The sequence below is a fragment of the Drosophila kikkawai genome, chromosome 3L (genome assembly GCF_030179895.1).
Source record: "Drosophila kikkawai strain 14028-0561.14 chromosome 3L, DkikHiC1v2, whole genome shotgun sequence".
In the NCBI taxonomy this organism is placed as follows: domain Eukaryota; kingdom Metazoa; phylum Arthropoda; class Insecta; order Diptera; family Drosophilidae; genus Drosophila; species Drosophila kikkawai.
Genome location: NC_091730.1, coordinates 34,817,761 through 34,831,877, shown reverse-complemented (window position 1 = coordinate 34,831,877; position 14,117 = coordinate 34,817,761). Strand labels below are relative to the sequence as shown.

Here is a 14,117-nt window from a genome sequence, read left to right as displayed (position 1 = left end):
AACTAAGTCTTAAGGGCAGTTAGTAATTATGGGGACGGATTCGCTAAGCTGGCACTGGGAGCGTTGAGTTCCCACTAAGGGCAGTGGGACGTTGGGAAGGCGCGCCCTCCAGCAAGTGGCCTCACTGACTCAATTATTGGCTCCTGTATCAGTGTTCCTAGGTGGCTCTTGCCTCGGCCAGATCGACCGTCGCTCGTCTGCTTATTTTGAGCAAGTTTGTTGCTGTCGTGCCGTCTTCATACGGACTTCCGGGACTGCTGCTGCGTTGTTATCGTCGTGTGTTCTTCCGCCGTCCGCGGGTATCCTGGTCTGCTGTGTCTCTGCGGCTGCTGCTCCTCTGCTCAGGGGTTTAACGCTCCTCGCTCCGTCGTCTGCGCGTCCTCTGTTTGGCCAAGTCGGCTGGGCACCAGATTCTGGGTTTCTGGCTCGTTGACTGCTTCTTTCAAATCCCCTAGGGATGCCGTTCGGCGTTGCCGGCTGTGAAGATGCTGCACCCGCACTATGGTGGGAGAAAGGAATTTGATTACTTTGTACGGGCCTTCATACTTGGGAGCTAGCTTAGCGGCAAAGTTGTCCGCAGCCTTAGACAAGTGATGCTGCTTCACAAAGACCAGCGACCCTATGGTTGGCCTCCATGAACGTCGCCTGAGATCGTAATGTTTACGTTGTTCCACCGCCGCTCGTTGAGTGTTCTCTCGAACCACCTTGAAAATATCCCGTAGCAATTCCGCCTTCGCTTCCGGTGAACGTGGCGCTTGGCTTGGCCCTGGAGTCACTTCATCATACAAGGCCCCCGGGAGTTGTGGCTCTCGGCCTTGGACGATGAACTCCGGACAAAATCCGGTTGAGTCTGAGATGCTGATATTTATCACCAAGTTCAATTCGGGCAGGAGTTCGTCCCAAGTCGTCTTTTTGTCCTCGATATACTGGGCGACCATTGTTTTAATGGTTCGATTGGCCTCTATGTCGGGTTCTGCTGCGGGGTATAGGGCGCTGTATACTGGATCTCCATCCCCGCCTGCTTACAGAAGGTTTTTAAGGAACGACTCGTAAACTGTGTCCCATTGTCACAGACAAAAGTGCGAGGGACCCCGAAGTGATTTAAAATCCTCTCCCTAAAGGACTTTTCTAGGTGTGCTGAGGTGGCTTTTCTTACTGGAACCCATTCGACCCATTTCGAGAAAGCGTCGAAGAATACGAGCAACATCATATTTCCACTTTTGGACCGCGGAAGAGGCCCAATAAAATCGGCGCAGACAGTATCGAATGGCTCGTTAATCTGCCTGGTGAACATTTTCCCCGATGGCTTAGCTTGACTAACTTTGAACCGTTGGCAAGTGTCACACTTGCGAACATACCTGGAAATATCGCGAAAGAGGCCCGGACAGTAGTATCTCTGGGCGATTTTCCTGATTCCGAGGTGTCCTGCCGTGGGCTGATCATGGCATTCCGCCAGAACTCGCTGCCGGTGTTCCTTGGCCACACACAGTTTCCATGGCACGGAGTCTTCGTCGAGATCCGATGTGTCAATACAGCTGTTGGTTCTCGTACACGTAGTCCGGGTAATCCTTAGGTCTGTCCTGAACAAGCTTCAGCATCCGCTGGTACCATGTACTTTCCGGCTTATCCTCCTGGATCATCTGCAGTACTTCCAAAGGCTGTCGAGACAGTGCGTCAGCGACGACGTTCTGGCTCCCGCGTCTATAGGTGACATCGAATTGGTACTGTTGCAGTTCTAGCGCCCAGCGCGCTACACGGCCGGTGGGATTCTCAATCGAGTTGAGCCACTTCAGAGCGAGGTGGTCCGTTATCACCTCAAATCGATATCCTTCCAAGTAGCACCTGAGTTTCCTGATGGCCCATATGATAGCCAGAAACTCCTTCTCTGTTGCGGAGTAGTTCTCCTCTGCAGCGATGAGGCGTCTGCTGTCGAATGCGATGACTCTTTCTTTTTCCTGGATTGTTTGTGTTAACACCGCTCCGAGGCCGATGTCGCTGGCATCCGTTTGCAACACGAACTTTTCGTTGAAATCAGGGCAGGCAAGAACCGGCGCCTCCGTCAGTTTGCTCTTTAGGTCTTCGAACGCATCCTGCTGCTCCTTTTCCCATTGCCACTTCTTTCCCTTCTTGAGCAGCAGAGACATGGGCTGCACTACGCTAGCAAAGTTTGGTACCAATCTCCTGTACCAGGACGCGATACCCAAACATCACCTCAGTTCCTTGCATGTGGTAGGCGGACTCAGTTGCCGTACTACCGAAATCTTCTCGGGATCGGTGTGTATTCCCTCCTCGCTAATGACGTGCCCCAAGTACACCAGGCTGCGCTTAAAGAAACTGCATTTCTTTGCGTTGAGGCGAAGGTTCGCCTTTCGTAGCCGTCTGAATACTTCCTGTAGATGCGGTACGTGCTCTTCCAGAGTGCGTCGGATGATGATGATATCATCTAAATACGCAAACGCGTTGGGCTTCATATCTGGTCCTATGACGCTGTCAAGCGCCCGTTGGAATGTGGCCGGTGCTGAATGAGGGCTTGTCATCCCGCATCGTGATTGTGTGCTCAGCGATATTTGACACTCCCGTCAATCCGTCGAATTTAGCCAATTCCTCCTGTAGAAATTGGTTCACCCAGGGCTCTAAGTCTGCGTGCTCCGTGTTTTCGGTGATGACGGCTAGTGCTCCTCCAGCGTCAGATATGGGCTCTGGTATGGCTGGTGAAGGCGCTCTCCTTTCCGCTACGGGTTCTACTGCTGGCTCCGCTGACATGGTGGCTTGATTTCGTCGAAACCGATTGTTTCGCACGGCGTTGTCGTCTCGAGACCCTAAAATGCTGCTGGTCGGGGTATCTTGCGTCCCATTATCTGGCTCGTTGCTGGCTGGTGCGGATTCTGCGGCCTCGATGGGGTCTGATGTTTCCGGAGTGAACGCGTTTGTCAAAAGCGACGGCATAGCTAAGTTGTAGTTGGGACTGGTTAACAAGAAAGGGTTCGGCTGCAGTGAAGCGCGGCCACATTGGATAGTGGCAGATACGCCACAGAGGAAATCCATGCCCAAGAGCACGTCTTCCATGATCGAAGGCAGAACTAACAGTGGAAACGTTACCCAACGTTGGTCCAGCTGGACTTTGGCTTCCAGAGACTTCGTTATTTCCTTGCGGGAGCCTTCGGCCAGGCTGACATGAGTGCGTACCGACCGTACGTTCTGTGGCGTCCCTACGCGCTGAACGACCCGTTCGCTCACGAAGCTACTGCTGGCTCCAGTGTCGATAGTAGCTGTAAACCCCTGACCCTCGATTCGCACCAGAGCGATAATTCTGCTCGCCTGCACCTGTAAGATTTCTCCTAATTTCGGGGATTTCAGTAGGCAGTCTCCGTCCGCTCCCCGAGTGGGCGAAGACTCCTCTCGTTTCCCGGCTGGGTGCATCTGCAACACTCGACCATGCGTATTCCCCTGCGCCCACAATCCCAACAGAAAAGGACTCGGGGGTTGCGGCTCGTTGCCTGCTGATGGCCCTCTTGAGCACAATTCCTACAAGCAAACCTGAAATTGGTTACCATCGACAGATTCCCTACTCGAGGACCGTGTTGTGGAACCGCGGTCGGGGTGGGTGGTCGCCTGGCTGTTCGCGAGAAGTTTTGTTGACCTGCTGGTGGCTCGTATTCGCTCCTCCTTGGCGCTGGTTGTGGTTCGGCTAGCATCCTGGCATGGCTTCCAGTGCTCCGTTCCCGGGTGACCTCGTAATTTACCGCCAAATTGGTAAGTTGGTAACGTGGTAAAATCGTGCCTCCTGGCGTACATCTGGTACTCCGGTTGGAGGTTCTCATAGATGCGTTCAAACTCCTGTTCCGCGTTATACCCCGCTCGGTGCATCAACAGTCTGATGTTGACGAGATATTATTTGAAAGTCTCCCCTCGTCGTTGATCCCTAGTGCGGATCTCATCCTCGAGTCGCTGGAAATACCTCGAAGAAGAAATCCAAAAACGCCTTTTTGAACTTCGTCCTTGATTCTCCTAACAGCTGGCTCGTCCGGAACCAGTGTTCGGCCGTGTCCGTCAACAGACCAGGGATGGCCTGCGGCATCTTCTCCACGTCGACTTCATAGGCGGTTGCTCGCTCCTCGAGATGTTGGATGAAGGTGATGGGATCAGTGGTGCCATCAAAACTTATCCCCCAGTTCTTCAGCTTTTCCGACAGCGTGGCTGCTGACATCTCCGCCTTCTTTGGAAGAATCTCTCGCCTGGCCGGGATGGTCTCCACGTCTCTGGCCACGTCGGCGGTACCAGTGCTGGCACTTGCAGTTGTGTTGGACCCGGTGGGTGTGGGTTTGGACTCGGCGAACGTTGTTTCCTATCCGTTAGAGTGGCGGTAAGTTCCGCCTCACAATCCTGCAGTCGTTCGGCTACCTTCAGCACGTGATCGTCGGCGTTGAAATTCACAATTTTTCTTTTCGATTGTGCTTGCAAATTTTATTTGACGACGAGTTAGTTTCGTTAAATGTTTATTCCACGACGATGATTTAGTTTAATCGACGGCGATTTAAATTTATTCGACGGTGATTGAAACTTGATAAATTTTTCCACGACGATGATTTTTTTTTCCCGTTGAAAAACTGCGGCTGTACTTGTTGACTCGACGACGCAAAGTAGCGCCTTTTCTCATTTAGCGTTGCAAAAATCATATCTTTTGAACCAAATAAGGTAATCGAATAATTTAAACGGCATTCGACAGGTAATTGTTGTAAAATATAAGTTAACTAACTCAGCCGGGCAACGGCAATGACCGTCCGCCCGAAAGCTCGCTCCGGCCAAACTGCTGACACAGCGTCTGGCCGGAAGCTCATGCATAGCCGGCAAACACTACCCATTGGAGTGGCCGCTATGATATTCACTTTTGTTAGCTTTTAAGTTCAGTTCATATTTGACATTCAATAAATACAGAGCACCAGCTCTTATAAATGAATCTTCGACACTTTGTCGTTAACTCTTTTAATTACTATCATACTGACTGAGTCTCTAGGCCAGCGGTATTGAAGGGAAGTCAACCTTCCATCATAAACATCCTATCTCAGCATTGGATTAACCAGGCCAACCGGCCACATTCGGAGATACCGACATCGTCCCATCTTAGCATTGGACTAAACAGGCCAACCGGCCACACACGGAGGTACCGACATCGTCCCATCTCTGCATTGGATTAAACAGGCCAACCGGCCACACACGGAGATACCGACTTCAGCCATCCGGCTAATACTTACTGGAGACAGCGGCGAGGGAGTACACAAGATTACCCCCGTCCCCCCATTTCCATTAATTGGCGCCCAACTAAATTTACCCATTCTTTACAAATTGGGAAACATGTAAGTGAGCACTTCAGTCCAAGAATTTTTCCCAGTGTCTGCATTTGCATTTACATTTTTTTTTAAAATAAATACAACTCGCTGCTAGAATATTCTCTGCAGCCCCACAAACACAACTTCGTACTCACACTCATTATTTGCTTGACAAGTGTATTGGTGATTTTACATGTATTATTTTGTGTATTGTTTGCATTTAATTTAAATATATTTCACAGTTATGAGTTTCATTTACGTGTAGCCATATATTAAAACACACATATTTTATATTCCCATACAAGCGCAAGGGCGCTGCTGAAGAATTAAAAATCGTATATTTTTTGCTTACACCTAAATTTTTTGTGTTAGCTTCGCAAAAATATTGGATTTGTTTTTTTTGTTGTCGCTGTCCACTACGACACTCGAACTTGACACCGCTACGCTGTATTCCGACTCTGTTTAGCTTCGCTTCTTTGTCTTTGAGAACGGCAGCTTAGCCACCACGGATTTTTACTGTGTAAATTTTTGTTGTTTATATATTTCTTCTCCATAACTGAGGGCTGGTCCCCGCGATCCCCTCTCCCTTGTCGTTGCTTGGCAAGGCAACAGCTCAAAGAGCTCTCGTCCATCGTTACCAAGCGGCAACGCAGCCCCCGCGGCCCCCCGCCATATCCATGGGCAATACCGCTTGAGCATACATTTTTTCATTAGAGCGATTTAGCTGACACAACTCCATATGAGCAACCCATTCCAGCAATATAGGAACAAAAAGCAGTTCGACAGCGAATCTGAGTCCGAGACCGAAGAGCCGGCCGGAACTTCTACACCGAAAAGTGTAAACACAGGCGAACCCGCAGCCATAAATATGGCATTTAATACAGAACAACTGCAAACGGTAGTACAGGCTGCCGTCAACCTTGCCCTACAAGAAGCGGCCACTGAAGGCCAGCGTAGGGAGAATGAATTGCGCCAGACTATTAAAGAACTGGCCGACAAGGTGGCGGCGATACAAGTCGCACCCACCCAAACAGTTACTCCTCAAATTAAAGTCTATACACCTATAGATTTAACCAGCGCAGCCATTTGTAATGAGCCACTAGACGCCGTCAAATGCCTGCCCGAGTTTTCGGGGGCCCAGGAAACATACGTCTCCTGGCGGCAAGCGGCGGTAGGAGCATACTTTATTTTTAGGCGATTCGAGGGTACTTCACGCCATTATCAGGCAGTTATTATAATTAGGAGCAAAATAAGGGGATCAGCCGATTCAGTGCTATCCTCATTTGGCACAGTGCTTAATTTCGACGCGATCATAGATCGACTTGACTTCACGTATAGTGATAAGCGAACAATGCACGTCATAGAGCAGGAGATGGGTACCCTTAGACAAGGGAATCTCTCGTTGCTGCAGTATTATGATGAGGTCGAAAAGAAGCTCACGCTCCTTACCAATAAGGTGACCATGTCGTATGAAGCCTCGGCTGCGCAGGTTTTATGCGAAAAATTCCGGGATGACGCCCTTCGCGTATTCATCTCTGGATTAAGACGCAGTCTCACTGATGTCCTCTTCGCGGCTAAGCCCAAGGACATGCCAACAGCACTTGCATTGGCCCAGGAAGTGGAGGCGAACCATGATAGGTACACCTTTGCTTCAACATTTGCCAGAAGCCAAGAAGATAAGGACAAAAAACAATTTCCGAAGGCACAGGAGCGTCATCAAACCGCCCCTCATGCCAATTCCCAGCCTAGTGGCGGCAAAAATCCCCACTATTCCAAACAACACAAAGTCCAGGTACACTCTGCCCCGCACAGTGATAGGTTTCGTAGAAATACGCCCGAACCCATGGATATCGACCCATCGCTGTCCAAAATGCTTAGGCCATCGCAAGCCCCAGCATACCAAAATAAGAAGCCGACCGCGTCTGACCGATCCGGCCCACCCAAAAGACAGCGAGTAAATCACATTGCGCAAAGCGCCGATACTACGGCTGACACCTACACCACCGCAGCTTCCAGCGCGGCAGTAGAAATAGATGAAGACGCCATCTGTGAGTACGACTCCGATGCCGTCCATTTTTTAGGGGAAAATCCTTGCTACCCGTCATCAGACGAAGAGTAGCGGGGATAAACATGAAACTTCTTGTTGATACGGGCGCTGCCAAAAATTTCATCTGTCCTCATGAGGGGTTGAAAAGCGTACCGGTCGAAACCCCCTTTAAAATCCACTCCATTCACGGCGTTACCACTATCACTAGGAAATGCCTCTTACAACTTTTCAATTTGAAGGCCACGTTCTTCATTCTACCTGACTTGTCCTCCTTTGATGCGATCATCGGCCTCGACCTACTTAAACAGGCAGGGGCATCGCTTTGTCTGGCCTCTGGCCATCTCAAATGGGGCAATAGAGAAGAGAAAATTGAATTCCACTCTTGCCCCGATGTTAATTTTACTGAGGTGGACTGCACAGATGCACCGCCTTTAGTTAGAAACGCATTTCTAAAAATGCTCCGCGACAGGAAAAAAGCCTTCGCGAACCCCAATGAGGCCTTACCTTACAACACGTCGGTGGTAGCTACCATCAGAACTGTTGATGAGGAGCCCATTTATGCCAAGCTCTACCCATACTCAATGGGAGCGGCTGACTTCGTCAATAGCGAAATTCAAGAGCTCTTACGAAATGGCATAATACAAAAGTCGAAATCCCCCTACAATAACCCAATATGGGTAGTAGATAAGAAGGGCACCGACGAAACGGGCAACCGTAAAATGCGACTCGTGTTGGACTTTCGCAAATTAAACGAGAGAACGATACCAGATCGCTACCCCATGCCAAATATCTCTATGATTCTAGGGAATTTAGGCAAGGCCAAATACTTCACAACACTCGATTTGAAGTCTGGCTACCACCAAATCACGCTGGCAGAACGCGACCGTGAAAAAACTTCCTTTTCCGTTAATGGAGGAAAGTACGAGTTTCGCAGAATGCCATTTGGACTAAAAAATGCCGCTAGCATTTTCCAAAGAACAATAGATGACATACTGCGAGAGCAGATCGGTAAATTCTGCTATGTCTACGTTGATGATGTGATCGTCTTCTCGGAGGATGAAAATTCCCACATACAGCACGTAGATTGGGTTCTCAAGAACCTATACGAGGCTAACATGAGGGTATCAACACAAAAGTCTAAGTTCTTCAGAAAGAGCGTTAGCTTTTTGGGTTTCATAGTCACCAACAAAGGAGCTACCACTGACCCAGAAAAAACCAAGGCCATTCAGGAATTCCCTGAACCAAAAAATGTATTTGAGGTTAGATCATTCCTAGGCCTGGCCAGCTATTATAAATGCTTCATTAAAGATTTTGCGTCCGTAGCTAGGCCCATTTCTAATATTCTCAAAGGAGAAAATGGGAGTGTCAGCAGACACAGATCTAAGAACATACAAGTACAGTTCACCGAGCCGCAACGACTAGCCTTTCACAAACTGCGTAATATTCTGGCTTCAGAGGATGTCATCCTCAGGTACCCAGACTACAAAAAGGCGTTTGATCTAACGACAGACGCCTCAGCATACGGCATCGGTGCGGTGCTATCCCAAGAGGGACGGCCCATTACTATGATCTCTAGAACCTTAAAGGACAATGAGGTCAACTATGCTACCAATGAAAGAGAGATGTTAGCAATAGTCTGGGCGTTGGCCAAATTGCGCCATTACTTATATGCAGTTAGAGATATCAATATCTTTACTGACCATCAACCATTAACCTTCGCAGTATCGGAATCAAATCCGAATGCGAAAATTAAAAGGTGGAAAGCTCGCATCGACGAGTCCGGCGCCAAAATTTTTTACAAGCCCGGCAAAGAGAACCTCGTTGCGGATGCCCTCTCAAGACAGCAACTTAACGTTCTGGGAGAGGAGGAAGCTTTTTCAAGCGCAGCCACAATTCACAGTGAGCTGTCGCTTACCCACATTATTGAAACTACGGACAAGCCTCTTAACTGCTTTCAAAACCAGATAACTCTGGAGGAGGCACGCTTTCCGTCCAAGCGCAGCTTCGTTCTCTTCGGAAATAAGAGACGGCACGACATCAACTTCGTATGCAAGGAGTCGTTGCTGGAAGAACTCGCAGACATTATCGTCCCTAAAGGCGTGAACGCCATTCATTGCGATTTGCACACGCTAGCGATGATACAGGATGAATTGGTTCGGCAATTCCCAGCCACCAAAATTTGGCACTGCAAAAAACGTGTCACGGACATTTTTGCGGTCGGTGAGAGACGAGAAGTCCTCACTACCGAACATAATAGAGCCCATAGATCGGCCCAGGAGAATGTTAAGCAAGTACTCTCAGAGTACTACTTCCCTAAAATGACTAAATTGGCGAACGAAATCGTCGCTAATTGTAGAACATGCGCTAAGGCCAAATATGATAGACACCCCAAGAAGCATGAGCTTGGCGAGACGCCAGTCCCATCTCATGTAGGGGAAATGCTACATATAGATATTTTTTCCACGGACAAAAAGTATTTCCTTACATGCATTGACAAATTCTCGAAATTTGCCATGGTCCAACCGGTTCCATCTAGAACCATAGAGGATCTCAAACCGGCATTACTAATGCTGATGAATGTTTTCCCTAAAGCCAGAGTCATATATTGCGACAACGAACCATCGTTGAACTCGCACACCATTTTGACCATGCTGGAAAACCATTTCGGCGTCAGCGTTTCAAACGCACCGCCCCTCCACAGTGTCTCGAACGGACAAGTGGAGCGTTTCCACAGCACTCTAGTGGAGCTCGCCCGATGCCTTAAAATCGATAAAGGTATCAGTGACACCGTAGAGCTAATCTTGCTGGCCACAGCCAGATACAATAAATCTATCCATTCGGTCATCGACAAGAGGCCGGCCGATGTCATTCAAACACAATCGGATGAACCGCTTTATGAGGTTCAGGATAAGATAAAACTTGCCCAGGATAAGCTCAGGAACAGGGAAAATGCTTCCCGACAAAACAGGGTGTTCGAGGTTGGCGAAAAAGTCCTGGTGAAATCAAACAGACGACTAGGCAACAAACTCTCTCCATTGTGTGAAGAGAAAGTTGTGGAAGCGGACATGGGGACCACAGTCCTCATTAAGGGGAGGGTGGTCCACAAGGACAACCTTAGGTAGACGAAGCTTGATCTTACCGACATTCGTCTGATAATTTTTACTATCTTTTTTATATTTTTTATCCTTAGCCACTTGGCATATTTTTTTATATCATATTTTTTATTCCTAGCCACTTGGCATAGTTTTTTTCCATTTTTTTCTATGTTTAGTTTCTTTAGCCGCTTGGCACTAGTTTTATTATTATCATGGTTTTCATGTTCATTATTCATTTATACCAATTTTCATTCGCTACGCTTTATTTTACATGTTTGGTGGTGGGCTACTTAAATTTTGATAAACACTACAATAAATACTAATATTACAGGTTCACTTCTTTACCTCTGTTATTCCTTTTGACCTTAACATCGGCACACGTCACGGACTACTCGCAGGCCAAGTACATTCCCATCATTGATGGTCGAATTTTAGTATGGGAAGAGTTTGCATTCGTGAAACATTCAGCAAACCTCTCAGAATATAGGCGCGTGGTGGAAGAGACTGGTGGCATGCTTAACATGTTTCCCCAGTCCCACATGCAGAAACTTTTGAGCGTAGATGTCGCTCACCTGCGTGACCTGCTCAATTCATTGAGCATCCACCATAGGGTAGCTAGAAGTTTAGACTTCTTAGGGACGGCACTAAAGGTAGTGGCGGGAACGCCAGACGCGGAGGATTTTGAGAAGATTAAACTTACCGAATTTCAACTCATAAACGCAAACAATAGACAGGTTAATATTAACAATAAAATTCAAGAACAAATCAATAGTATCACCGCCACTGTTAATCAAATTCTGAGGTCGGCTAAAGACTCCCAAATTGACTCGGGACACCTGTATGAGATGTTATTGTCCCGCAACAGAATGATTGCAATGGAGCTGCAGAATTTATTACTGGCAGTGGCTCTTGCCAAAGTCAATGTCGTTAGCCCTAGCATTCTAGATCATGCAGACCTGGAAAATGTGTGGATTGAGGAGCCCACTGATACCCCTATTAAAGACATTTTATCCGTTGCGTCCGTCAAGATATTACAGTCCATTAACATTTTGCACTTTATTATTAAATTCCCTAAAGTCAAGTCAGCTTGCGTTAAAATCACTGTTTTCCCCGTGTCACATCATGACACAATGCTTAGACTGGAGGACCAGATCATTGCGGATTGCAGCGGAGAAATTCATACAGTCCAGAATTGCTCTGTAACAACGGGAGCCACTTTCTGTCGTCTGGCGCAAAGAAGATCATGCGCCCAAGAACTCCACGCTGGACGGGTTGCACACTGCGACATTCAACCCAGCGACCTGCATCCGGTCACCTTCGTGGACGAAGGTATTATCATTATCAACGATCGCCCGGCTCACGTGTGCGTGGACAATGGCACTTGCGTTCACCTGCAAGGAACCCACCTTGTCACCTTTGCCGAATGCGCCACGGTCAATGAAACCCGGTACGCCAACTATGGCGCGGCCCAAAAGAGGGTCCCAGGAGTGGCTAGCGCGCCCTCTCTCAATATCACCCTAGAACATGATATACTCAGCCTCCCTTACCTTCACCGCTTGAGTGAGCGTAACCTGGAGCATATTAAGAGATTCGGGGAGGATATCAACGACTATCATTTACATCAGATAGTACTAGTGGCAGGAGCCATATGCTGCGCGTTGATCTGCGTCGGCTTAACCTATCGGCGAGTCATCCAGGCCAGGAGATCTACGGCCCAGATAACAGAGATGATTGCCCAAATAGGGTCGGCCGAGGGCGGCCTTGTTCCTGAGGGGGGAGTAGTTAACTAACTCAGCCGGGCAACGGCAATGACCGTCCGCCCGAAAGCTCGCTCCGGCCAAACTGCTGACACAGCGTCTGGCCGGAAGCTCATGCATAGCCGGCAAACACTACCCATTGGAGTGGCCGCTATGATATTCACTTTTGTTAGCTTTTAAGTTCAGTTCATATTTGACATTCAATAAATACAGAGCACCAGCTCTTATAAATGAATCTTCGACACTTTGTCGTTAACTCTTTTAATTACTATCATACTGACTGAGTCTCTAGGCCAGCGGTATTGAAGGGAAGTCAACCTTCCATCATAAACATCCTATCTCAGCATTGGATTAACCAGGCCAACCGGCCACATTCGGAGATACCGACATCGTCCCATCTTAGCATTGGACTAAACAGGCCAACCGGCCATACACGGAGATACCGACATCGTCCCATCTCTGCATTGGATTAAACAGGCCAACCGGCCACACACGGAGATACCGACATCAGCCATCCGGTTAATACTTACTGGAGACAGCGGCGAGGGAGTACACAAGATTACCCCCGTCCCCCCATTTTCATTCATTTATATATATGTACTCCATAAAGTACCACGCCCACAAATACGCCTTTTTAAAGGGTATCAAAGTGAAAAAATAATTTTTTTTCAATGAAAACAATTTTTAAACAAAAATTTTTATTTAATTTTTTATGTTTATTTTTATGTATTTGCTCAAATAAAAATAATTTGAAAACTGAAAAAAAATTTTTTTTAATTCGAACCGCCACGCGCTACAGTTAGTATATTTCTTGAAATGTATGAAATTGTGTCGGTATTTTGGTATATTTTACCCTGAGTTGTTTTGGTTTTTTGCGTTGCATTTCCGCAGACGCAGCTCGACGCAGCCGATGAAAGTTATTTCTGGTCCAGGAAAGATCCACGTAACTTGTTGACATAGTGTAGTCAGTGGCTTTCATTGGCGTCAGAAGATATAGACTACTTTAGGCAGAAAAAGGTGAAAAAAATGGACACCTGGCAGGTAGCGATTTACCTGTAGAAGCCCAAATCAAAGTGTCGTTTTTTTAGGTTCTTTAATAGTTTATGAATGTATGTATCATTTAAAGTAAAAACCATGACCATTGGTTTTATGGTTTTTGTGTAATATTACCTGAAAGTCGACCAATTTACACATTTTTTTTGTATGATGCAAAAAACGAAACAAAGTTCAACTTTAAATGCTCATAACTTCTACAAAAAAAATCTTAAAATTAATTTTATTGCAGATTCTGAATCCTTGTTAAATTTCCTGTCGAATAAGTATGGTTAAAATTTTTTTCGAACATGACTTTTTTGATTTTTGCAACGCTAATTGTTCGAGAGGCGCTACTGTGCGACGGTTGGATGAGAAGAGAGCGAACCGATGCTTTGCTGTTGGCTGTACTCGATCGCTGCTTACTGGTGTGAGGGAGACGACGATTAGAGTGAAGAGTGAAACAAAATGGCTGCGCTGTGGCGAATTTATGTTAGCTTTCCCTACCTCGTGTTTTTGAAACTCTCGCGACCTGACTTGGCTACCTAGAGGGCTCTCGCTCTCTCTCTTTTGCTCTGCTCTGTTCTGCTTATTCACCTGTGTGCGTTTCCTCACGTGTTTTGCTGGCCGCGTGATCTTGTAACGAATAACCTCTGTTTTCTAGGTTATGTTCTCTGCTTGGCTTAGAAATATGTGTCTATGAGCCCACGTATGCTAGAAATTTTCATGAGTATGGGTATACTTTTTTTTCCTAAAGTTCTCCCGAAGATGCCATGTGCTTCGCTCAAATTCTAAGTTTTTTCGACTTTGAGGTTATGTAATATGCTCTGGATATATTTTATCAAAATATATCTATATT

The 14,117-nt window shown here is 47.2% G+C and overlaps 1 protein-coding gene across 1 annotated transcript; it reads right to left on the bottom strand.

The window, feature by feature from the left end:
* Nucleotides 1-341: 341 nt before the first annotated feature.
* Nucleotides 342-938, bottom strand: LOC121502706 (uncharacterized). The gene has a single exon (XM_041776409.1). It carries the CDS (start codon nt 936-938, stop codon nt 342-344), a length of 597 nt encoding a protein of 198 aa, XP_041632343.1.
* Nucleotides 939-14,117: the final 13,179 nt, after the last annotated feature.

Excerpts from the sequence above, each read along its gene's own strand:
- LOC121502706 (XM_041776409.1), bottom strand. The coding sequence starts at position 938 with ATGGTCGCCCAGTATATCGAGGACAAAAAGACGACTTGGGACGAACTC.